This window comes from Vigna umbellata, chromosome 6, assembly GCF_029865625.1.
Source record: "Vigna umbellata cultivar VRB3 chromosome 6, Vumbellata_1.0, whole genome shotgun sequence".
Classification (NCBI taxonomy): domain Eukaryota; kingdom Viridiplantae; phylum Streptophyta; class Magnoliopsida; order Fabales; family Fabaceae; genus Vigna; species Vigna umbellata.
The window spans coordinates 12,064,578-12,090,457 of NC_142170.1; the positions used below are offsets into that span (position 1 = coordinate 12,064,578).

At 29.6% G+C, this 25,880-nt stretch overlaps 2 protein-coding genes across 3 annotated transcripts; one reads left to right on the plus strand and one right to left on the minus strand.

The window, feature by feature from the left end:
- The first annotated feature begins 15,169 nt into the window (after window positions 1-15,169).
- On the plus strand, window positions 15,170-19,468 carry LOC124830803 (hydrolase family protein / HAD-superfamily protein). Of its 2 annotated transcripts, none has more exons than XM_047304631.2 (12): window positions 15,170-15,347; window positions 15,445-15,557; window positions 15,651-15,686; window positions 15,870-15,943; window positions 16,274-16,314; window positions 16,454-16,525; window positions 16,613-16,814; window positions 17,634-17,729; window positions 17,834-17,901; window positions 18,137-18,338; window positions 18,434-18,517; window positions 19,237-19,468. In XM_047304631.2, the coding sequence occupies exons 1-12, from the start codon at window positions 15,262-15,264 to the stop codon at window positions 19,294-19,296; spliced, it is 1,134 nt and encodes a 377-aa protein (XP_047160587.1). In that variant the 5' UTR covers window positions 15,170-15,261; the 3' UTR covers window positions 19,297-19,468. The 2 variants fall into 2 exon arrangements, with proteins under 2 accessions (XP_047160587.1, XP_047160588.1); XM_047304632.2 differs by having other exon boundaries at window positions 15,454-15,557.
- A 699-nt stretch (window positions 19,469-20,167) lies between these two features.
- On the minus strand, window positions 20,168-24,123 carry LOC124830804 (Polyketide synthase, enoylreductase family protein). Its single transcript, XM_047304635.2, has 8 exons — window positions 23,398-24,123; window positions 22,736-22,879; window positions 22,543-22,645; window positions 22,247-22,346; window positions 21,935-22,011; window positions 21,776-21,854; window positions 20,555-20,673; window positions 20,168-20,411 (listed from the first exon to the last, which is right to left on the minus strand). The coding sequence occupies exons 1-8, from the start codon at window positions 23,801-23,803 to the stop codon at window positions 20,318-20,320; spliced, it is 1,122 nt and encodes a 373-aa protein (XP_047160591.1). The 5' UTR covers window positions 23,804-24,123; the 3' UTR covers window positions 20,168-20,317.
- Window positions 24,124-25,880: the final 1,757 nt, after the last annotated feature.

Genomic DNA, 25,880 nt, shown 5'->3' on the forward strand with positions numbered 1-25,880 from the left:
TATATATAACACAAAAGATTCAATCTTTTAATATAGTATTTTTTTTCTTTTAAAATTTATCATTTGTAAATTTGTCAATTTGGTTCTTTTAATATGTTTTGATCCTAATACGTAAATAAAATTTCATGACAGCCTATTATGATTGGTAAAAATTTCATTTTTTAATATAGTATTCTTTTTTTTTAATTTATCATTTCTTTCACTTATAAGTAAATCTGTTCATTTGACTCTCTTAACATGGTTTGGTCTTAACTTACCTGGATTGAGGTTAAAAAAACTAATAAAACAGAAAAAAATCATAGAAAAAACCCACAACCAAAATATTTACAAAAATTCTAGACTATGATCAATCCATTGATCTTCTAAAAAAATGTTCATTTTAAATACAAAAAATGTAATTAATCCTAATTTATTGTAAATTTAAGTGTTATAATTTTTAACATGACCAAATTACATTTAATTGACCAAAGTTATTACCAAAAACATCTATATAAGTTTTTTAAAAATAAAAAAGTAACAGTATTTTTATAAAGTACCTAATTCATTGTCATGTTTAACATTAACTTTATAAAACTATATTTCAGAAAATAAGTTTCTACCTTCTTCAAATTTATTATTATATTTTTTTAGAAAAATGTTTAAAAACCATTTTCGAGAAGTATTGTTTACTGAAAATGTTATTTATTTATTAAATACATATTAGAAAAACTAACAATAACTCACTTAAACCCTCTTTAAAAAATTAAATACTAATAACAGTGATCAATAAATAATTAAGAAAATAATTAAATTATGGTTATAAATATTGAAAAATTACAAAAAAAAAACGATTCCTTAAAATTCTGTCAAACATTTATTATGTTTCATATATTTCCAATTATAGAATTAATAATAAGTATTGTAAGTTATTTATAATTCAAAAAATTATGACTAATTTTTTATAATAATAATAATAAATAACAATAACGTTGTTTAAATTTATTACTCATACTAGGATGTCGTTGATTAAAATATAATTTTATTTAAGTTTTCGAGTTTGAATTTATTCAAACATTTTATGATTACATTAAGTTAAAAGCTGATGATTAATATTAAATTAAATATTTTAAAAATATATATATAAGCTTTAAATTTTACTCATTTTTTAAAATAAGTATATTAAAAAGATTATATGCACAAATTCATTTTTACTTTAATTATTAAATTAGATCACTTCATACGAATTGAAAATTTGATTTCTTAAAATTGAATTTTTAACATGAAATAATCTTCCATTTTTTTCTTAAATTAAAAAATATATAAAATCTAATGATATAAAAAATTTGATTTTTGAGTAACTAAATTATGAATTTGTGAGAAATAGATAGATTTGAAAATCAAAATAGACATAAGTTTATTTAGATATTTTTTTAAGTGGGTATATTTTTTAGGAAAAGGAAATTTCGTAATTCATTCCATTGGCCATAGTTCAGTTTAATGTTTCTGCTAACTAATGATTTTTATTGTTAAATTTTGGATGATAAAATTGAAGGAAGATGCAGATGTTAATTTATCAAACATGAAACATGTATGGACATGAGTACTACTCTAATGAATTAATTCATCGTAAATTAACAAAAAATAAATAAATATTTATATGGTCTTAAATAGTTTATATTTTTTTTAAGATTTTTTAATCAGTGGACTAAATTTACTTTAGTTCTAACCCTAATCCATTTAATCGGAGGTTTTGTGGGTTGTGACTTTTTTTTATTCTAGTTTAAGGAATTTATTTAAACGAAATTTTCTTAAGAATGAGTTAGAGTCATGATCAAGTTGACATCTATATTTATAAGTTCCTATATTCATATGAATATAGTGATAATTGAAGAAAAAAAATAATACAACCAGCAAAACATAATAAATTGCAGCCTAATATAAAGAAATTGTAAAAATATACGTTAAATAATTTTGAAAATTAATTTAAAAATTGTTTTTTCGAGGTGTCCAATATCACCTCTTAAAATTTTAGCTTGATTTAACAAAGTGAAAATGTTTGTTTTTTCGAGATAGCGCAATACAAGAAATTGGGTGGTGTGCATACTGGACTTCTAGACAGAGAGTTTATTATAATTATAAAATGACTACATCTTTTTTTAAATGGGTCTCATATTTTTTCTTTTAGAATCATGGTTTCGAGTTAAATAATTATATTTATATAATTTTCGTGGTTTCTATATAATTAATAATCCTAATTCATTTCTTTAATTTTTAAATTAGTTTATCTTGTTTGGATAAAAAATTATATTTTAAGATATTTAAATATATTTAATTTAAATAAATTTAAATTCAAATTGTTTTATTTGGATTAGATAGGTTACATTTAGTGATTTTTTATAAAATAGTTTACTTACCATAAAATATAAAAATATAAAAATATTATTAAAAACTCAAAAAAAATTAAAATTAATTACATTTATATTTGATCTTTATTTTTTGATCAAAATTTACTAAGTTTTTTTAATTGGTGTTACAAAAACAATTGTTCAAATGACGTTAATCGATATTGTTTTTAGCTAATGTCGAGTACAATTTTTTATGTTGATGTAAATCAAAGCTATTTTTACTATATTGATGATTGAAGTTAATGTTGACTAAAAGCTTTACATTTAACATTAAAAACATTATGAAATTTTTGACAAAAAAAAAACATATTTATTTATGAATGATAAAAATAATAATTACATACATGGAGAAAGTAATTATGACATACAGTTGAAAAAAAAATAATTAACTATGTAAGAAAATATACTCTCTATTGGTCAAGAAAACTTTGAAAATAAATAATATTGGTTAACAAAAAAAAAAATCTACCAGCCTAAATCACAAAAATAACTTCTATTAACATTAATACAAAAACCTGAATCAATATTAACAAAAATGTTGTTATCCGAACAATGTCTCATTCTTAGTCAAAGAAAAATACGAAAAATAAAATATAAATATGAGAATACAAAATTTTTCAAATTCTTATATTTTAGATAAAATTTAAAAATTTTCAATTTTAAGCAATCCCAATACTGTAATAAAACTATAGAATTTCAATTTCATTTGAAATTCCTTACCCAGATAACACATTTTACCACAGAATATTTCAAAATCTCTAAAAAATTAATCAACGTATTCAAATTCTCTATTCAAAAACTCAGTTTGGTGTCTCATGTCAATTTGCACACACATGGCATCAACAAATATAATAGAAAATACCAAAATAGAAAATTTTAATTTGAAGATTTTAATACGTGCATCAAATTGAAAAAAATTATATAAATATGAATCAAATGAATAAATTATATATATATATATATATATATATATATGTAATTCACATTTTTTCAATAATAGATTTTAAAATTAATAAAAGATGAAGTTTTTTAATAAAATTTAAATATCCATCTCTTAATTCATTTTATATCTTCAAATTTTAAAAAATGTTTGTGATATATTTCTTATTGAAAGCTTAAGAGTAAACTCATAGATAAATATAAGAGTAGAAGATATTATGTACAAATTGAAGAACTTTGAGAAATCATTTGTACAAATTTGACAGTTGTGTGTTTAAGTGATTTCTCAATGTCAGATATAATTGTTCAAGTGAGACTCAAGTTTGTATAAGCATTGCATTAAATGTCTTAAATCGTTTAAATAAATTATTTGACTTCAATTGTCATTGTGTATAATTTAAATGATCACTTATAATTTAAGTGAGAAAGAAATTGATGTGTTTCTCTCTCTTCTAAGAACATATAATTCAAGTTAGTGATGTCAAAATGGATTATAATTCACGAGCCAATTCGACTCACCATAAGTTTGAGTCAGGTTGAGTTTGAAAAAAATGAATTTTTTTTATATGAACCAATTTTCAACTCGGCTCATTTAGAACTCGGTTCATTTAGAAAGGTTCACCCAGATTGAACCACCTAGTTTTATTTAATTTTTTATTATTTTGTATTTTAATATTATTAGTTAACATTTTTTTATTGTATTTTAAATGAGAATAAAGAAAAAGATGTTTCAAGAGAGCAAAATATTATAAATTTATCCATTCAAAACTCTAATATTATAAATGGATAAATGACAAAAAAATTATCAATATTATAAACTTATTTATTCGCTTTTTGGGTTTGTTTTTGGATTACATATGAGTTGTGTGTTAATTTTTTTATTTTGAATTGTTTTGGAGTTTAACATCATTTTAAAGTGAAACTATTTAAATTTGAATTACAAAAAAATTGTAATTTTTCTTATTTAAAAAAACAGCTTGTAATTAAGTGAGCCAGTGAGTCAACCCGTTTAACCCATCAACCGTGGCGAGCCTGTCGTGTTCAAATTTTTTTAGCTCACTAATAAATGAACCAGATTGAGTTGACTCACTAGGACTAATCCGTGGTGGGTTGGACCGGTTGACCCGTTTTGATAACACTAAGTATTGGACAAAACATTCAAGTGATAAATATTATGGTCTAAGCATTATCTTGAATGCCTAATTGTGATGTTAAAATGGTAAACACATGTTATTCTACATTACATATGATCTGCACACTTAAATGATGATTGAGTACTCAAACACCTCAAAACGATGAAGATGTTTTTAGAACTTGTTAAATTATCCCTACTAAATAAATTGTCTTTAAAACATTGATAAAGTAATAAAGTGTTTTTCCAACCAGAAGTTAAATATAATTTTTTTTTCTTTCTATTGTGGTGTGTTGGAGGTGAGGGAAATGGGTGGGATTTACAACAAAACTTAATTTTAATTGTAAGTTTAAGTGACTTATATAAATAGATCTCTCTTAGTCAATATATATATATATATATATATATATATATATATATATATATATATACACACATACATATACATACATATACATACATATACATACATATACATACATATACATACATACATACATACATACATATACATACAGACATATACATACAGACATATACATACAGACATATACATACATACACATACATACATACACATACATACATATATATATATATATATATATATATATATACATACATATATATATATATATACATACATATATATATACATACATATATATATATACATACATATATATATATATACATACATATATATATATACATATAGATATATATATATACATACATATATATATATACATACATATATATATATATATACATACATATATATATATATATATACATACATATATATATATATCTATATACATACATATATATATATATCTATATACATACATATATATATGTATACATACATATATATATATGTATGTATGTATGTATGTATATATATATATATATATATATATATATATATATATATATATATATATATATATATATATATATATATATATATATATATATATATATATATATATATATATATATATATATATATATATATATATATATATATATATATATATATATATATATATATATATATATATATGGGGGGTTTGCTAATGCGCGTACGCCTGTTTTTCAGTTGGTACATTTTAGCAATGTGTACCGGGTTTTAGTAGACAAAAATATCCTTATATACCATGGATTCTAAGTTTTAAGGTTAAGGGTATTTTAATAATTTTCATTCTCAAAACTAAAAAAAAAAAAGAAACCCCACAAACTCTTACTCACCTCTCTCATTCCTCTCAACCCTTTCTCTTTCATCTTTCTCACTCCAATCTTTTCTCTGTCATGCCTACTGTAGCCCCAATCGAAAAAATCAGAAACACCCTACTGTAGCCCCAATTGAAAAAATCAGAAACACTTGCCGTTAAACAATCTTACAAAAAAATGATTTTATAATGAGTTTTGATCTTATAATTTTTGTCTTATCTAATTTTATCCAATTTTCACAAATTGGTAATTGACCTGGAAAAAATCAGATATACTTGTTGTTAAACAATTTCTTACAAAAAATGATTTTATAATGAGTTTTTATTTTATAATTTTTGTCTTATCTAATTTTATCTAATTTTTACAAGCATAATGACATCAAAGGAATTGGTAATTGGCCTCGAAAAAATTAGAAACACTTGTTAAACAATTTCTTACAAAAAATGACTTTATAACGAGTTTTCATTTTATAATTTTTGTCGTATATAATTTTATCTAATTTTCACAAGCATAATGACATCCGAAAGAATTGGTAATTGGCCTGTAGGGTTTTTTTAGACATGATGATTCAATATATGCAGATGATGAAATTAGAGAAATTAGTCAAGATGGTGAAATTGAAGAGATCTTGAATGAACCTTTGCCTGAAGGTGAATATGTCAATGACTCAACTCTTTACAAAGGCAAATTGTTTAAAGGCAAGTGTTTCTGATTTTTCAATAGGGATTGATAGAGAAAAGGTTGGAGTGAGAGAGATGAAAGAGAAAGGATTGAGAGGAATGAGAGAGGTGAGTAAGGGTTTGGGGGTTTCTTTTTTTTTTTTTTTTAGTTTTGAGAATGAAAATTATTAAAATACCCTTAACCTTAAAACTTAGAATCCATGATATATAAGGGTATTTTTGTCTACTAAAATCCGGTACACATTGCTAAAATGTACCAACTGAAAAACAGGCGTACGCGCGTTAGCAAACCCCTATATATATATATATATATATATAGAATCCATGATATATAAGGGTATTTTTGTCTACTAAAATCCGGTACACATTGCTAAAATGTACCAACTGAAAAACAGGCGTACGCGCGTTAGCAAACACCTATATATATATATATATATATATATATATATATATATATGAGAAAACAAACTTATGGTGAAATTATGAAAATCTTAGAATTGTGTGTTTATGAGGTTTTGTTGTCATTGGTTGACAAATATTCTGAATCATGGTTTTTTTTTTATTTTCACTATAGCTTTTGTAAATTTAAATATGTCACGCGATGTTATTTTATTCAACTCTCTTCTATACTCGGTTTAAAGAAGTCTATATGAGCTTGGTCGGTGTTAGGTATGAAGTGTTATATCGTTAAGGGTGTTACATCATTTGAAATGTTAAACGCATTTGGGTGTTAACGATTTGGGGAGTTAGACCTGCTTGGGATGTTGGATGGTCTAGGGTATTACACGATCTGGGTGTAACCACAAATATAAAAAAAGTAAAAAATAACAATAACACAAATGCTTAATGGGAAACAACTACACTATCAAACAATAATATCAAGATATATTTAAATGAAAAGTAGTCATTTTATGTTGTAAACACTGACAAAAAATTGATGTGTTCAGAAAAGTCGAAGAGAAAAAAGAAGTCAATGACATTTTCATCTATTTAACATAAGGGACTTGATTGAAACAAATTTTATTCACTTTTAAACGAAATTAACACTTTTAAACTAAATTTAGACATACTTTGAAACTTTTTTTAAAAAAGTAAACGAACTTGACAAGAAAACCCAAGAAAAAAAACAATTAAACCTAATAACTACTACAACAATACAATTATAATATCTCAATATATAATAATTTTCACCACTTTATTACTTTTATATTCAAAATAAAAACTATTATTAACAAATAAAAAATAACATTCCGTGCGTAAGCTCAGGTTAGTCAGCTAGTTATGTTGTAATGGGTTTCTTTCATACAGCTGTGTGAATGCTGGCAGTGTGAAACGAAACCTGAAATATGCCGCGAAAGCAAAATTTAACCTATGATGATCATCAAACCACCCTTAATTTAAGAAAAAAGAAAAAAAGAAAAAAAAGCCGAAGCGTGAGAACCAAGATTGCTACAGTACCATGTTAGGCTATAAATATCACTCCCAATCGCGCTTCTCACCTACCACAAACACTTTCCAAAAACGCAACACAACACAACACAACCATTGCTCTATTCTCTGTTTCTTCCGCTCGCCTCGATCTTTGTCCCAATTTCGTTGCTCATGGATCTAACATACGCGAAACAAAAGGGCACTTACATGGTACAGCCCAAGAGAGGGCGAATCATAATCATGGTAGTAAAGAGCATCGCGGAGGCGCTGTCGTGTTCTGGTCGGAAAAACAAGAAGCGCCGCCAAGAGAGTGATGGCGCCGCCCCTCTCAGCTCAGCTTCCACGACCCCACCTATTCCAAGTGGCTACTCTTCTGAATCCTAACGCTGGGTTCTACACAGTCTCCACCAAAAGTATTATAATTTCCATATTACGTGGTCCAGTTAAATTTTTACATGACTTATTAATCGTTTTTTCATCTATGGATAATGATAATTTGAAAAAGAATTTTAAATACTCTTTTTATTATTATTAATTATAAAGTAATTTTAGATATTAAAATGTCGTCAAATCTTTTTATTAAAGTATCTTTATCCTTTCATTATCGATCAACTTTCTTGGGAATTGATCAGTGATCTCGTGCTTGTATAACTTTTCTCTCGAAGAGTTTTGCACAGACCTGACTTGCTTCCGCATAGTGATTGTTTCTGTAAATAATTTTTTTTTGGAGCAAACTATGCTTTATTGCAGCTAATTTTTCCTGGGTGTAACCCCGTTCTGTTCGGTTATAATTTATTGTAATTTACTGTTGATGTAATATAAGGTTTCTTGCTTTATTTTGATGGTTTGTAGTTAATGTTAGACCCTTTCATTGTTCAGTTATACTTTATTTTCCTTTCAACTATATTATACCAATTTTAAATACCTTTGCATTGACTGACCCTACATTGGACCATTTGAGTGTGTTGAAAATCGACGTTTCCTTCTTTGAACAACTAACGAAAAGGAGAAAAACAATTGGACCAATGATTGTTATCTAGTTATTTATGAAGTCTCAATAATAAAAACATGGAAAAAAATATATTTAAAGTGAAAGTTTCTTGTTTTAGGTTGGTAGAATTTAGAAGTTCATTTCACTTGTTTGTACACATAAAAAAGGAAAGACAAATAAGTCTGCTGAAGAAAGATATACTTTTCCTTGGCCTATGAAAAATTAATTACCCATATGATTGTGAGGTTTTTTATCCACCTAGAAGTTCTAACTCCCATGAGTATGAATTATTATTCGAAAAGGTTCGACAACACTGAGTAATAAAAAATATATGCATAAAAAATCAAAATATTACTTATAACTTAAGAATTTTATGAATTAAGTTTATCAGTCATTTTATTTGTAATTAGTTATCTTATTTATTTGATTTAACTTAACTAATTATTGGTTAGTTATTTTGTAAGTTAATTTAATACGATTTATTTATTAGTAAGTCTAAAAAAAACTTTTAATTTCACTTTATCTACAGAAAGTTTGTAGTTTAAAGAATTAATTCACTAATTTATTTAATTATAATTTTTTTTCTCAATTTTAAAAAGAAATAATAATTTTTTCTAATAATTCAAATATAATTAAAATGATGTTAAATTTATATACAATTTAAAATAAAATTATAATATAATCTAAAATCATGCTGAACTTTAAATATAATGTAAAAGTACAAAAATTAAAAAAAAACAAATTACTATATAATTTATGAACCGGAATGAAGGTATTTTCTGCAGGGCTCATATGTAATTTGAACTCCTTGTTTTATTTACACCGCGTAAAAGCTTTGTATTTATGTACTTAAAAGTCGTGGAAAAGCGCGTTGCCTTTTTTTATACATTTTTAAAGGCTAAGCTGCTTATTATTTATATATTTAAATTTTAGTTATAACTATTAAAAGTTAAGGGGCTCAGGGGTTTAAAATTACTAAAAAAATTATTTTATAGTTTAATTTTAGTATTAAAATATTGAAATCAGAAATCAGATTTGTCACCATTTCTCTTTCTTCCTCTCTTTTAGGAGATGAATGAAAGTTTCATCCGCTATATGAATCACATTTTATACTCGCACGGCTGCTCTTGCAAAGGTAACTTTCAGGTTACAATTAAGAAAATTTATATTTTCATGTTCATTTTTAAACTTACTTCCTTCACTTTCATGCCAAAACATGCAGATGATGAATCTATAAAACAAAAGTAATAACATTTTCACAACTCTATTTTGCAACGGAATACTTGGAAATCTTATTATTATAATAATAAATATTTCTTTCTCTATATATAATATTAAGTTAACTAACGTTGAAATTTTATTGTTATTATATTATTATAAACAAGTTGTCAATTACTTATATATATAAACTTTGTCAAAATATTATTTTTCCACAAAATAGAATTTGTTAGTTTTAAGACGGTTAGTTTACGTTTTAAATAGAAATACTAACTAAGACAATGTTTTCTTAAGCTACTACGGTTGAAAAATAAAAGCTTAATTCATATTTTGGATTTTATATTCATTATTTTTTGTTAAAAATGATGTTCAAGTTTTCGACGTTTAAAGTAGTTTCCTTTTTTATAAAATTTGTTCATTTTAGTCCTTTTTGCTGACTACGTCTAAATCCGCATAATATTTACCTAAGTTAATATTGAATAAGCAGTCAATTTTAAATATATGTGGCAATTTAAGTGAAAATGACGTGGTAATGGTAAGTTAAAGTTGTTTATCTAAAATTGTTGTTTAATCATCATTCTCCACCACGAGACCTTCACGCTGTCATAGATGCAAACTACAAGCAGCAACCAGAACTAGAGACCTAAATCGTGAAACCTCCGCACTGTCATGGATGCAACCTACAAGCAACAACCAGAAATAGAGACCCAAATCGCAAAATGAGAAAACCTAATTGTGATCTTCACCATCGCAAAAACCCCAATTGCAAACCCAAAAAACCCAAATTTGTAAGACTCCATCTTCCTCCACCAACCATCTTTGCGCCGCCACAGAAAAACTCTGTCACAGATCTATGAATTTGAACCACTTAAACCCTTAATCTCACCGCGAAGCACAACACCTCCATGAAACCTACAAAAACATCCAAATCACAGAATCAGAATCCCTTTGCATCACGAAACTACTGCGACAAAACCCCCAAATCGCGAGTTCGATTTGGGCATCATCGAACCTTCATCTCCACGCACTTGCACAGAAAACACAACATCATGTTAAGAACATTTACCTGACCTACACTCCTCAAATTGCAATTTGAACGAACAACGAACCCAAATTGAACAACAATTTCACCAATTTCTTGAGCCCAAATTGAACCCTAATTGCACAACCCCTTCGAAACCGATGTTAATTTTATTTTACAGAAACAATTTAACTAACCATTGTCACGTCATTTCCTCTTAACTTGCAACGTATATCCAAAAGTGACAGCTCAATCAATATTGGCTTAGATGAACATTACACAGTCAGCGATTTAAATGCCATAAGCGAAAAGGACTAAAATGAACAAATTTTACAAAAAAAAGGTCCGCTTTGAACACCGAAAAAACTTGAGGACGACTTTGAACAAAACTTATGAATATAGGGACCAAAATAATTAATTATTAATCCAAAAATAAACGATAATTTGAATTTGTTAGTTTTTGTGTTCTTTTTCAGAAACGAGAAAGCGATGGAAAACGAAGATTTGCAAGATACATAAGAATTTTGCATCTTGCTACAACAATGAGATTTTCAAATAATTTTATCGTTTTTATGTAAATATTCTTGCTTTTTCGCGTGTCCATTGTTATTTTCACGTTGCTTTATTTTCACACGCACCACCAAGGTATTTTCATATGCACATGTGAGAATCCTAAAGAATACAAGAAAGATTCCTTAATTCAAAATGAGTGTGGTAAATGTGTGTTTATGGTTTGTGGTAATAATTGTTAAAAAGTGTAGTCAAACTCAACAAGAAAGCTTGGGAATTGATTTCAACTTGGGAAGCTCGGTTTCAAGAATCCATAGCAAAGGTTAATGTATGATTTGTGATGACTTGGGACCGAATATGTGAAAACTTGAAACGAATTGGAAAACTTGAAACTGAATCTGGACAATTTGCAAATGAATCTGGAAAACTTGGAATTGATTATGAAAAACTTGGAACCCGATCTGAAAAAATTAGAATCGATTCCAAAAATGTTCTATTTTGTTTGGAACCAATTTCAGGGTGTTGAAATCTGTTCTCGTGTGCTCGAAACCGATTATAAAGCTTTGGTTTGTTCTAAAAAATGTGTTGTGTTGTAAGAAGCGTTAGACATGTATAACCAAATATATTTTATTCTTTATTTTTTTCAATTAATACTTTTTTTTTTGTAAAATTTTTATTCTTAAAAACCCCTTAAATATAATTTTATATTTATTTCAATATTAAGGGTAATTTGATAATCTTATTTTTTATTTTATTAATTATTTTTGGGTTAAATATGTTTTTAGTCCTTAAACTATTGGTCGTTTCTGGTTTTCGTCCCTCTTTCAAAATAAGGTACAATTTGGTCATCATTCTTTTCGAATCTTTGGTTTTAGTCCTCGAAAACTAAGCTCGAAAACTACCACATTTTTAACGGTGTTAGTTTTCGAGGACTAAAAACCAAATTTTCGAAAATAATAAGGACCAAATTGTACCTTATTTTGAAAGAGGGACGAAAACCAGAAATGGCCAATAGTTTAGGGACTAAAAACATATTTAACCCATTATTTTTAATCTATCACATAAGTCAAATTTCTCATAAATTTACATAAATTTTACTCTAAAATCACTCCACCATCACACTAGTGTAAAAAAGATTTTTGAAATCACTTAATAAGCTTCGATTTAATAAACACGAAGTCTTTCTAAAATAACCAAAACCTATACTGATATATGCTTTGGTTCTTTAAAGAATTGAAGCCTATAGTTGTGCAAATATTTTAAAAAATGTCACGAGTGACATTTTTGAAATTATTTACATAACTATAGACATTAGTTCTTCCTTTTTTAAAATATTTACACAACTATATGTTTTGATTTTTTAAAGAACCGAAGTCTATTTATTTGTTAAGGTTAAAATTACATTCCTACTAAAGTTTTTTCATTTGTCCTACTACATCAGTTTTTCAATGCAAGAGTCACTCTGTTTCCTTTGTCATCACAAAAAGTAAACCACACTGTCATTTTCGTAATCACTTCTCCACTTTTATTCTATTTTTTTTCTCATAATCAACACGAAATGTATTACCGCATTGTGAATACGAGCATATTTTTACTTTCAATTTCAAAAAAATTCAAAAATGACTAAAGATTCATTCTTTCGTCTTCTATTTTTGTTTTGTTTTGTAATTCTTTTTCACTGATGCAAAAATTTTGTAAGCATTGTAAAAGGAGGAAGAGATAGTATAATAGAAAAGAAAAAATTATAGTCATGGTGAGTTAGGATGAAAACTAAAACATTATTACAATGCAAGCATCTTAATGTCAATATTCTTCATTTAGTTTTCGAGACATGGTCGTAACTAAATGCTTTAGCACGTTAACTTCATACCTTTACTTCAACATTATCCGTCGTACATGAAGAATTTTTGTTTAATGATTTGTTTCTCTTCTTCTAACTACAAATTCAAATATCAACAACGACTTATAAGAATTCCTGTCGGTAAGCGTTACTGAAATAAACTTATATATCAATATATATGTTCAAATTGATAACTATAACACTTTTAACTAGTTCAGCAGCCCCATTATTTGCCACGTTTTTTTTTAATTTATCTTTGGATCATGTTAAGTCATAGGTAGAATAAGCTTTCAAATTTCTAAAACATAAATTTTCTATCATTATAAGTGGGGCGTATAGCAGAAATTTCACCATTGTAATGACGGAGAAGTTGCTGGTTTATGGAAAAAACCTTCCATTGTCAGACGCCGACATGCATATGTTGTCAATGATAAGCTATCCAAATTCCTCCTACTTTAAAGTTCTTTGAATTGTGGATATTTAAACTTTTGTTTCTTAAACTATGCAGATTTTTCTCAAAAAGAACGAATGCGATGATTACTTCACGTGCAAAATAACTTGGAAATAAAATGATTAAATATGCATGCCTCTTCTAGATTCATTGCTGTTTTACTCAGAATAGTCATCACTGACTGATATCATTATTCAGTTAGTGAGGTAAGACCTGTGTTGTGTGCTTGACTTTTGCATCTCTGTACGTGAGCAAGCCTTCTTTTACTACTAATTATAAATCATATCCCTATCACATCATACTTTAATTATTTAAGAGTTAAATATTAGTGTACTGTAAAATTAAGATTTTGTTTGATTCAAATTGATTTATTTTATTTTTCAAACTTGTTAAACCATTTTCTAAATTAATCTTTGAATTGAAATGTGTTAAATAATTTACATAACTTATGAAATATCGTATAAAAACAAATTTTAATTTTGTATCAAAATTTAAGAATTAAAAGACATATTATTTTATAATTTTAATATGATTTAGTTAAATTTAAATTTATTTTTTGATATATATTGTTGTAATTTAGCTTACAGTGAAAATATGTTAAATCTATCTAATCACCCACAAATATTTACTAAAGAAAACTTTAAGACTTATAAGTTTTACATAATTACCATTGCTAAATTATATTATTTATGTAATTTATACTGTTTGGATTCTTTATTATTAATAATTTTAATTAATTTCTTTAATTCTTAAATTAGTTTAAGTTTGCTCCTTAATGTCAATTTGCACACGTGATCCTAAATAACAAACGTGATAGAAAAGGGCAAAATGAGAAATTTAATTAGAGATTTTAATATCGATACATTAAAAAAAGTTATATTAAATATACAACCAGAGTTAGCAAACTATATAAAAGTATTTTTAACATCTATACCTATTGAATCAACCTAAAAGGTTTGGTCAAATACCTATAAAACAACAACATAAATATAAATTAGTTGTTTAAATTATTTTCATACTCGTTGTTCTTTAACTCTAATCATTATACGTTTATAATATTGTGTTAGAAAATATTTATAAATATCGTTTGATATTCAAATCTCTTAAACAGTTTTTGAAGTTCGAAGCCTTCCTTATGTATAGACAGACTATCTTCAAAATGAGTTGATATGATGAAAAAAAAAAGGTTTAACGAATAAAAATTTAAGATATTTTATAGGTGTATGGGCTAATCACTTTATGGGCTAAGCCCATCAATCTAAACTGACCCAAAGCGAGCCCGTTCGACGTATTAGGCCACACAAAGGAAGTAACTAGCCAAAGCTTTTGATGTTGAAGTCAGAAAGCATGGGAAAGTTAGCAACAACTAACTATTGTTCTCTTACTCTGCTGATTCAGAAGTTGTAGAAGGGAAATCCTGCAACAATGAGCTTCCATCTCTTAACCAAAGCCAGAAACCGAACAGTGTTTTCGTATCTACTCTCACGCGCATTCTCTCACGGATCCCAACGGTTCGTCAATCGTGAAATCTCACATTGTTCATTCTCTTTTCGCATTGCATAATTACGCTCCTAATTTTCACGGTTCCGATTATGTTAATTGATTCAGACCTAGCAGGCCTTCATTCGGCATCGCGTTCGACATCGACGGTGTCATTTTGCTCGGAAACTCTCCTGTCGGTGGTTCTCCTGGAGCGCTGAGAAAATTATACGGCGCTGATGGTAAAAACCAAAAAAAATTCTCTGTTTCCGTTTTCGTCATTTCTCATTCACTGGTACCGACTAATGAGTTTTTTGATCCGTTTATGTCGTTAGGTGGATTGAAAATCCCGTACGTTTTCCTCACCAATGGTGAGTTCTTTTTCTAATTTTGTTTTATTCAATTTACTTGCTTATCTGTGTCGTTTGGTTTTAACGGATATTTGATTTTTCCTGATTGCATTCGTTTGGTTCAATTGATGACCGGTCCCAGCTGATAAATTGTTTAAAATGACGCGCCGCTTGTGTTGATGTTAATTATATGTTTTCGTGTAGGTGGTGGCTTTCCTGAAGCTAAAAGAGCTTTTGAACTAAGTCAACTGTTGGGTGTGAATGTCTCACCTTCGCAGGTATATTTGAATAGTCTTGTTGTATCCTCTAAAAGCATAATGTAAAAGTAGATGTTTTATGAACATAAGAAATTCTGGATTTAGTAATTAGGAGGATTGGTTATGAGGATTTAGAATTGTTGATTTTTTTGGAAATGTGAAGTAATCTACAGTCCCTGACCGTTCTTTCTCTTCCCTATATAGTGATGTATACGTGTGTGGTCTTATTTCCTGGTTTGTTTGCTGTATGCAAGTGTCACTGAAAAGTCAGAAGTGGTCGCCTTTGCGTTGCCCTAAATTCTGTTGAAATAAAAAATGTTTTTCCCTAAACCAAATCTGATTGTTGTACAGGTTTTACAAGGCCATTCACCATTTAAACAACTGGTCAAGAGGTATGACTATTCATCCTCTGTTCAGGTTTCATATGAGTATTACATGCTGAACTGTCTTTTGCGCAAGTACACTCTGAAACCAATAAGGTTGACAGCACCTAGGTGTCCTTGTCTCATAGAATTTTCACCCCACTTACAGATTTGAGAATGATCTCGTTGTGGCTGTGGGGAAAGGGGAACCTGCAGCTGTGATGACGGAATATGGTTTTAGGTAAGGTTTAGGATAACTGGCTTGTTTGATAATGATCTGACATAACCCTCAGTGTCTTATCATTATGTTGTTCGTCTTTGTATTCAGGCATGCTCTTTCAATTGATGAATATACCTCTTGCTTTGAAAACATTGATCCGCTGGCTCCATACAAGAAATGGACTTCCAATCTGGCTACTATGCAGAATTCAAAGTTTAATGAGAGTTTTCCAAGGAATGATATCCTCTCTAAAAGGGTTCAAGCAGCATTTATAGTTAGTGACCCTGTTGATTGGAGCAGGGATATACAGGTTACAGAGATTTTATTAGTGATCCATATGAACTGTCTTTATTTTATCTTTGCTACATATATAGTGTTGTATGAAAGTTACAAAATTATGTGGCTTGTTTACATGAATCTTGCTGTTGGGAAAAGAGCAATAACGTAATGGAACAGTTTATACTGTAAGCATTGAAAAGTTAATGGAAAATTTTGCCACTGCTATTTTTTTTTCTTTATACTGAAGAAAGACTTGTGTATGAAGTTAAACATCACAACACAATTAGTAATTAGTAATAAGTGGATTGGGTCTCTTCCTTAATGGGAAACTAAATTGCTCATGATTTTTGTTACCCACGTAGTGGTTCAGTGATCAAAGCCATTAAATTTAGTGGATGTTCAATAGAGAAAAATGAGTGTTAAACTACATTTAGATTTTAATACACTAGACTAGATATATTGACATGTGCTCATAGTCATTTCTTGGTAAAGTATTTGAGAGTGGTTATTGTTCATGGGCCTTGGGATTTGTCTTCACTTCACAGCTAGATCAAAAGAAATGAAATGAAATAAAAAGAAGCAAAGAAAAATAAGAGACACCGGATAAGTAAATATATACTTGCATTTTACAAGGATACACAATTAAGAGAAGTATATAACTTAGTTTGACACTCGAGACTTCCCAGCTGCTGTAATCATATTTGAATTATTTTTGACTTATCTTTGTGTTTCTGATAAGTGAGAGCAAATATAGTCAAAATCTCTACTTTGGGTTTTAAGACATTATTAGATTTGTTTTTTATTTGCTTGGATTTGATGGATCGGTGAATGACCAAGGTTTTTCATTCAGGTTCTCTGTGACATCTTAAAAACAGGAGGCCTTCCTGGAAGAAATGTTGGACCACAACCACATATATATTTTGCAAATGATGACCTTGAATACCAGGTTGGTTGATTTATTCTGTTGATTTTTTCAGAAAGGCAGGTTACATGGAGCCCTTTGAAAATTCTATACTACCATACTTACTGACAAGGTCCCACAAAAGGTAGACTAAATTTCCTTCTGAACGTCTGGGCATGGGAGCATTCAGGATTGCATTAGAATCCATCTTCAATAGGTGAGATTGCGTATTATCTAACTGTTAATAGGTCTTCTCTATTTTTGTTCCTTTAAGTTGAATACATATGTACACTCATTCAAACACAAGAAGCTATTGTCACATTAGTCTGAGAGGAATCCATGGAAAATGAAAAAAAAAAAAAACTAAATTAGTTTAGTGGCATTGCTGCTCTGATTAAATTTATATTTTGGTTCTTAAGAATATCTATACCCATTAATTGTTCCGTGTGCAGGATTCACCCTCATTGCTTGGAGTATACCTGTTTTGGCAAACCACATCCATCAGTATTCAAGAATGCAGAAATTGTGTTACAGAAACTTGTGGCATCACTTTATGATGATTTCTATGATAAAAATCATGATAAGACTTCATCTTTTAAAACACTGTACATGATTGGAGATAATCCTGCAGTTGATATCAGAGGTGCACGACAGGTATGCGCCTCCTCATGGAGTTGGATTTCACTTGTGGGATAGTTAAAAGTTGTTTGTTGATAAATAATACCATTAATGAAAATGTGGCTTTTCAGACTGGGCATCCTTGGTTTTCTATTCTCACCAGAACTGGAGTTTTCAAGGGGAAGGAAAATCATGACAAATTTTCAGCAGATCTGGTAATTCCCTGTGTTCTTCTCTTGAAAAGTCTCACACATACGTCAACCTTTTTCCTCTTGCACTTTTAAGTTTCTTGGTACTACTGTGGTCATGAATATTTGGGGATGTAATGTAAGATAGGTAAAGGCATTTTTTTACTTGCGCTTGTAGTGCCCAGAACAGGAACTTGTGATAGCCTGATCCAGAACTAAAGCAGATTTTCTATGAATTGAGTAATATATACATACAATAAAGAACGGGGATAAACAACATTCTTATTTGTTTTGGGTCTTTAGGTTTTTTTTCAGATTTTGGAAAAAGGACAGGGTTGATGGTTATGAATTACTGGTATGGAGCTATAAGGTTGACAGAGTGGTAAAAATTGGAGAAGAGGGTGAGAGGTTGTGGGTTCAACCACTTACTAATAATATATATGGGAGATATAAGGTTAGTTTGAAGGGTTTGGAAGGGAGGTGGATGAGGCTGTGGAACTCTCCCCACTAAAAAAATCTAACACTTGTCGATAAAAAGAAAAAATAAATTACTGGCGTACCCATGGAGAACATGTTTCTAAAGGAATGTGCTCACGATTGTAATGCAGCTAGGATTGATTGTCCAAACCAAAGTTTGAAATTTGTGGGTAGTCGTGGTGATGAACGGACGATTTAATTTGTGACTAACGTTGTCATTGTGAAGGAAAGTACCTAGTGGTGATTATAATACAACTTCGCTTTCGCAGGTGGTTGACACTGTCGAAGATGCTGTGGACTACATACTGGCAAAGGAATGCGCTTCATAGCCCTGTCCGCTTTATATGGCCAAGGCGTTTATTCTTTACAGAAAGGGTTCTGAAAAGATATTTGAAAGTAATAGGTGATTTTGTGATCTCTACATAATGCAACAATTTATGGCCTAATCCTGCTATTCATCATTATATACTTGATCAAATTATTATTTTTTTCATCCGCTCAGGTTTGTTTGCATTATTAGCTACACTTTCTTGAGCTGATAACTTCTGTCAAGAGTGAAGTGGATTTCACTATTAGCTTTGGTTGGGAGCGTACAAAATTACTAAAAATTGATTCTGGATAAAAAGAAGTTATTACAGATTAAAACAATTAAGTTTATAGTTTTAAAGCAGGTTAAACGTTAAAGAACACGAGGCAGTGACAAAGTAGATGGTAACTAAATACTTGAAATGGTGACATCGGTTGCGAAAAATCTTAAAAATGAGACCGTGCGATCCAATTTTTTAACAAAAAATTTATGCCGAGATTACTCTCCGTAATCATATAATCAAATTTGCGACTTAAGATTTGTTTTCTTTATAAAGAAAATTAATTTCTTCCATAATTTATATTTTAATGCAAAACTAACAGGCACAAAATACTCGAGTTTTCGGTAGTAACTGCAAGCATCTTACCTTTAAATTGCTAGGGTATGTTTATTTGAAACGGATTAGGTGTATGTTGTCTTAAATATTGTGATTAAATTAAGTTTCTCTGATTTATTTCATCATAATATGCGGTTCTACTCTTTTGGAAATTCTTAGAATTTAATGGGAAAGCATAATAAAAAATGTAAAATACGTTTATACCATCACACCCAATTAAAAGTCACGTTTGTATGATACCTGGTTGATTGAGAATGTAAAAATCTTCACATAACAATGCACCACAATATAAGTCTATTTTTTATTCCTTGCACTAAAAATCTATTCTGCATGCCTTTGAAGAATAACTCCTTGATATATTGTTTTTTCTCTGAAATTCCAGAATACTTTTTTTATCCAACAGAAATCAGTATAAACATCCACACATTTAGAATTTGATAACTTGCTTAGGTTGGCTCCCAAGTTTCCCTAAAGCTTTATCCAATGCTGTGCTGAAATCGTCAAAGGGAGCCAATTCCATTCTGCAAAAAGAGTGAGCATCATATGAATTTGGTATGCCAAATAATGAGACAGCAATGCGATAACTTTTTAAAAACAATTTGACCTTACGGAATGAATATAACCCAAACGAAACCCCCCCTGAAACGTAGAGAAGAGAACATACTTGTATTTTAACTTTCCTTCCTGTACAAGACTCAAAAGTCTGTCTATCATTCCTCTGCTCTCTTCAGCTTTATCTGTGCTCAACCACTTCTGTAACCAGAATCCCCTCAAGGAAACATCCTGCCAATGTGGTTCTTAAAAGATCAATATACTACTCTACTAAGAATATAGGCGTTTGAAAGGTTAGACCAAAACTAAGTTATGAAATTAAGGAATCTCAATTCCCTCTGTTCTCGGTCCAACATGAGTAGTTTTTCTTGCTATTTTCCCACTCATTTTCTAATTTGAATAATCAAATATTACGATATAGAGATGGCATTTCAAAACCAAGGGTACAGGCATCTCTAAACTCCTCAAATTTTTATTCTACTATAAAAAATAAAAAACATGGCGAGTTAGTCATCCAAACAGGCACGTGAAGATTCGTTGGCTATATTAAAAATTAATTCATCCAATCATTGAAATGTCTGGGTATCTTCATATCTCTATTTAATTAATTTTTTAGCAAGAGATACAACCCGATACATATTCGCAGCACAAAAGAACAACGACTCTATGATGTTGTCTTAAAGTTGTTACCAGAACTTCAATTACATTAAACTTCTAGACAGAATTGCATGCGTAGCACACACCTAAAATTCATTTTTGACTCTTTACTGCTAGGTTTGATCTTGTTTGTGAAAGACAAGGTTTATATAAACTAAAAAAATGGACCTATTAGAAGGTTCAATGAACTAACAATTAATCATTAAGCTTAAACCTCCATGGCAAAAGGTTGACATCAGGTAACCTTTCAAGAAACTCATGATAAAGGGCTCAGCACATTCAGACAATATCATCAATATTTCAGGGCGCTGTAGTTATCTTGACTTCTTAAGTTGAATGTTGAAACCCTCTTAATCAGATTCACTTCCATGTTCTAAGTGCTGATTAGAGCCCTCTCAGGTATATTACAAGATGTTGGCTGTGTCAGACAATTACAACATACAATTGAAATTTTAACATGATTCAACTCGATAATATTATATATATTATCCTTATTCTTTATTTAGTTTCAATCAGTTGCCAAATATTTTAAATCCCTTTAAGTCTCACATAAAAAAATGTTTTATGGCCTCCCATTAGAAAAAAAAAACATTCGTTGGTCCCCTTCAACGTTAAGTCTATCTCCTACATAATAAACTGAAGTAACCAACTACAAGAAGGAGAATTAATGGCTGACCTTAAATATGAAGGATGATGTTGACACAGTGACAGGTTTTTTAGACATTCCACCATATGTGACCATGGTTCCTCCTTGTCTGGAAAGTATGAACTAATCATCATAACAAACGAGAAATATTTAATTCTGAAAATTTTCACCCAATATCTCATGTCATACCTCAAAAACTTGAGTACCAAAGAAGCAGCATTTCCACCAACACAGTTAAATCCCAGTGCAGGTTCAGGTATACCGCCCTGCCATGACAATTTGATCCAAAATAAGTAATCTGAATTCAATATAGATAAATAATGCTTCCAAACAAATTTGTTGTCAGCTTCCTCTGCATCACATAAATATAAGTGCAAAACCTCAAATAAGGAAGTTAGAGTACATCCAACCACCCTTCCCAAATGCTTAATCTATGACTATCATTGATCTGAAAAATTGACACGCATATCATAGCAACAAACACAATACGCCTAGGTGTACCAGGAGACTCTTGACATTCTTCACTTCCAATTCGCTCTCAGTGAAAACTTCATCAGCACCCAAATTCTTAAGCATTTCTTTTACTTCATTGACCCCAGGCCTGCAGCAAAAGGATTTGTGATGCAAAGTTAAGATTCTTTACTAATATGCCAGAAGCAAAAATAAGGACATGTTAATCAAATTATATTTTAAAAATGGAAAAGAAAAAAAAACTGATAATAAACAAACCATAGTTTGAAATAATACTCAAAAGCTAAGTTAATAACAAAGCTAGCAAAGAACCTTCCAATGAGCACCTGTCCCTTATAATATTAATGCTGTGAATGCCACGAGACTTGGCAAGCTGAATGACACACTGGCCAACCATGCTGGTAGCCCCATTTTGCACAATAGCATCTCCTGTTGATATCCAGAAAAAATAAAATTCCAATCCACTAATTAACCACAAATAAAAAAATATAGGAAATTCAGCAAGAAAGGAAAATGTACCAGAGTTCAAAGCAACACAGTGTTCAAGCATGAGAAGTGCAGTCAAGGGATTAATAGTAATTGTAGCTGCATATTCCATAGGCACACCCTTTTGTACCTTGTGCCAAACATTCTCATTCTTCACAATATACGTCTGCCAAGTCCCTGTGCATGCCAAAAATAAATAAATAAGAATTCCAAATAACAATGAAAACCGCAAAGTTCTAAGAATTTTGATTTGGATCTTAGAACTTGGACTTGGAAAAATTAAGAGGCACGAGTTGCCCAACTCAGAGATGTTATTTTGCTCATATCACTACTAGTCAGTGTTGATGTTCAACATATTCCACAACGTGAAAGACCAAAAGACTTGAGCTAGAAGCTTGCAGGATTAGACCATTAAGATAGTATGACAATGGTCCGATACATAGGATAGTCTAATAGGCTCAACTATACTAACATAAGCTCTATGCCATTTCAAATTTTGAGATTTGAACTTAACGCAGTCTTAAATGCTAGCCAAGAGGCCATAATTGCTTTCACTAGAAAATTACTTTGACAAGCTAATTTCCCATTTCATTTTTATTTTTCTGTCTGTTTTTCTTAAACGATTTATGGAAAAGCTCGTTCTTTTGATCATATTAAGGTGAAAAATTAAAGGGAAAGAAATGAAACAGAGGTACCGAAAGAGGGTGGAGAGGGAATAACCCAGTCTCCGGGAGAAAGTGAGGTGACAGATGAGCCCACTGAGAGAACTTCTCCAACGCCTTCGTGTCCACCCACTGCCGGTGGGTTTGGCCGCACCGGATAAACGCCCTGTATTCTATTGATATCGGAGGGGTTGATAGGAGCAGCTAGCATCTTCACACACACCTCTTTTTCTTTCACTTCAACGGCCGGAACCTCCACCAACTTGGTCACCGTGTCCGGTGGCCCGTGCACATCGTACACGATCGCCTTCGAAGGCGGCGACATGGCCGCGGAGGAATATGCTCGTGTGATTAATATTTGGCCGCAGCCACCGTGAGCTAACCTCCTCGACGTGTAGTTGAAGAAACGCGGCGCGTGCATTACCAACTGTCGCAACATTGCGGTTTCACTCCGTCTCAATCTTTCTCGCTCCGGTCACTCGTTTGCTAAACGACATCGTTTGGAGAAACGGGGAGCTGCTGTGTAGTCACTGAAAACGCTGGGCCGAGACTGCATAGTTGTTTCGTAGTAGGCCTCATACTTTTACTTTCTTCACCCGACAATTTCTTCGCGCATCCTCAAATTTTCAAAATAACAATTTTCCAAAACAAGATTTCTGGAATTTCTGAAGCAATCGGAAAGAAATTTCTCTGGAATAAAATTTTCAGGATACAATTTTCGGAATAAACATATCAAAGATTCAGATACAGCCAATATACTCCTATCAAAATTAAGAATGATACGATTAATACAAAACAATCAAGGAAAAAAACCAAAGCAATCATATAAACTGATATTCAGCGCGAAATTCCGCACAAATATAACACTCAACATAATTCTTTTTGCAAACTGGCTCGTTTAACGACATCATTCTGTCACTCATCGACTTAAAATTAAGATGATTCTAAACCTTCTCTGAAAAGTGACAGTTAGTGGTATCCTTCCATTGCTTAAAGCCAGATCATTAGAAAAAATTGTTGCTCAACCGTGTAGAGTAAAATTGTTTCCAAATTTGCACAATCAAGTAACACTCAACACCACACCACACCAATCTCACTTAGCACCGTATAAAAAAACAACCACTTCAAATTTGGGAAACCAGAAAGACGTTCAGATGATAAATTGGTATTTTTAATTTAATGATTAGTTCAAAAACAGTTTTTAATCTCAGAGTAATATCAACATGCTCAAATGATAAGATCCTCATTTTCCTCGATCACCACAATCCAAACACAAACTCATTTAGTTTAATCAATCAAACATAACATACAATTCAACACAAATAACACTCACAATATTTATACTAATTTCAACCAACAATTATCCAATTCACTCACACTAAAAGATCTATTTTTTCTTACTTGACAAATGACCAAATAACTCTACTAATCTTAAAACAACTTCACAATTACATGAGACTTTATCTACTCTTACAAAAACATGATAATGACATATAGTTAGAACTAGTAATCAGTAAAGAGTTTTATTGAACATTCAAGCCTCGTATACAAGTTAGAATAACTCACATACACGTAAAAACTTACATACAAAAGAAAAAAGTAGAAACTAACAGTCTTTTATTAAAAACTGATTGAATAAAGTTGAAAATCTCACCTTAAATATTATTCAGACAATTTTTAATATTCAAATAGATATACAAGATGTTAAAATCTTTAGAAAAAAAAATTAAAAACTCTAGAGAACAAAAGTTTAAAAAGATGACATGATTTTATATAATGAAATTTTTATAAAAATTCTATTTATACTTAAAATTTTTAATATTAAAATAACCTTATCTTATTTTAAAACACATTATCACATTTAAAACAATTTTTTAAGACTATTACAATAATTAAAAGTTATATGTTTATTTCTTATTTCATTATAAAAATTGAAGTTTAAATAAATATTTCCTCTCTTTATATTTTTTTTCTTTTTGGAATAATTAAAGTTTAGTTTTGTTAAGTAATTTTATTTCTGCTAGTGCTTTAAAAATATTTCTCTTTCTTTTCATGTATAAGTGTTTAAAAGAGGTGCTATCAGTTATAGGTTTGAGTTTTGGAAACACATTCGGATTGTTAAGAGCGATTCTCAATGATTCATTGGATAAAACGGGTTTGAATTCAATGCTTTTACATGTTGGTAATATATCCTTGTGATAGTGATAAACATGAAACTAATATTTAATAAGAATATATTTTTTTAAAATATTAATTGATTTACATTCATATATACTGTGTCAATACGCTTACGATATTATTTGCAGTTTTTATTCATATGCAAGGCATATATTCTCCAATCTCCGACTCAATACATTAGCAACGGTGGAGTTAAATCGTTTAGTGGAAAAGAAAAGGAGAAAGGAGATAGTTTTTGTGTTGTAACAATCGAAAACACATCCAAAGCACACGTGTTTATTTTTATTTTTATGTCTGTTATTTTTTATAATAAAAAATAGTAAGTTTAATCTTATTGT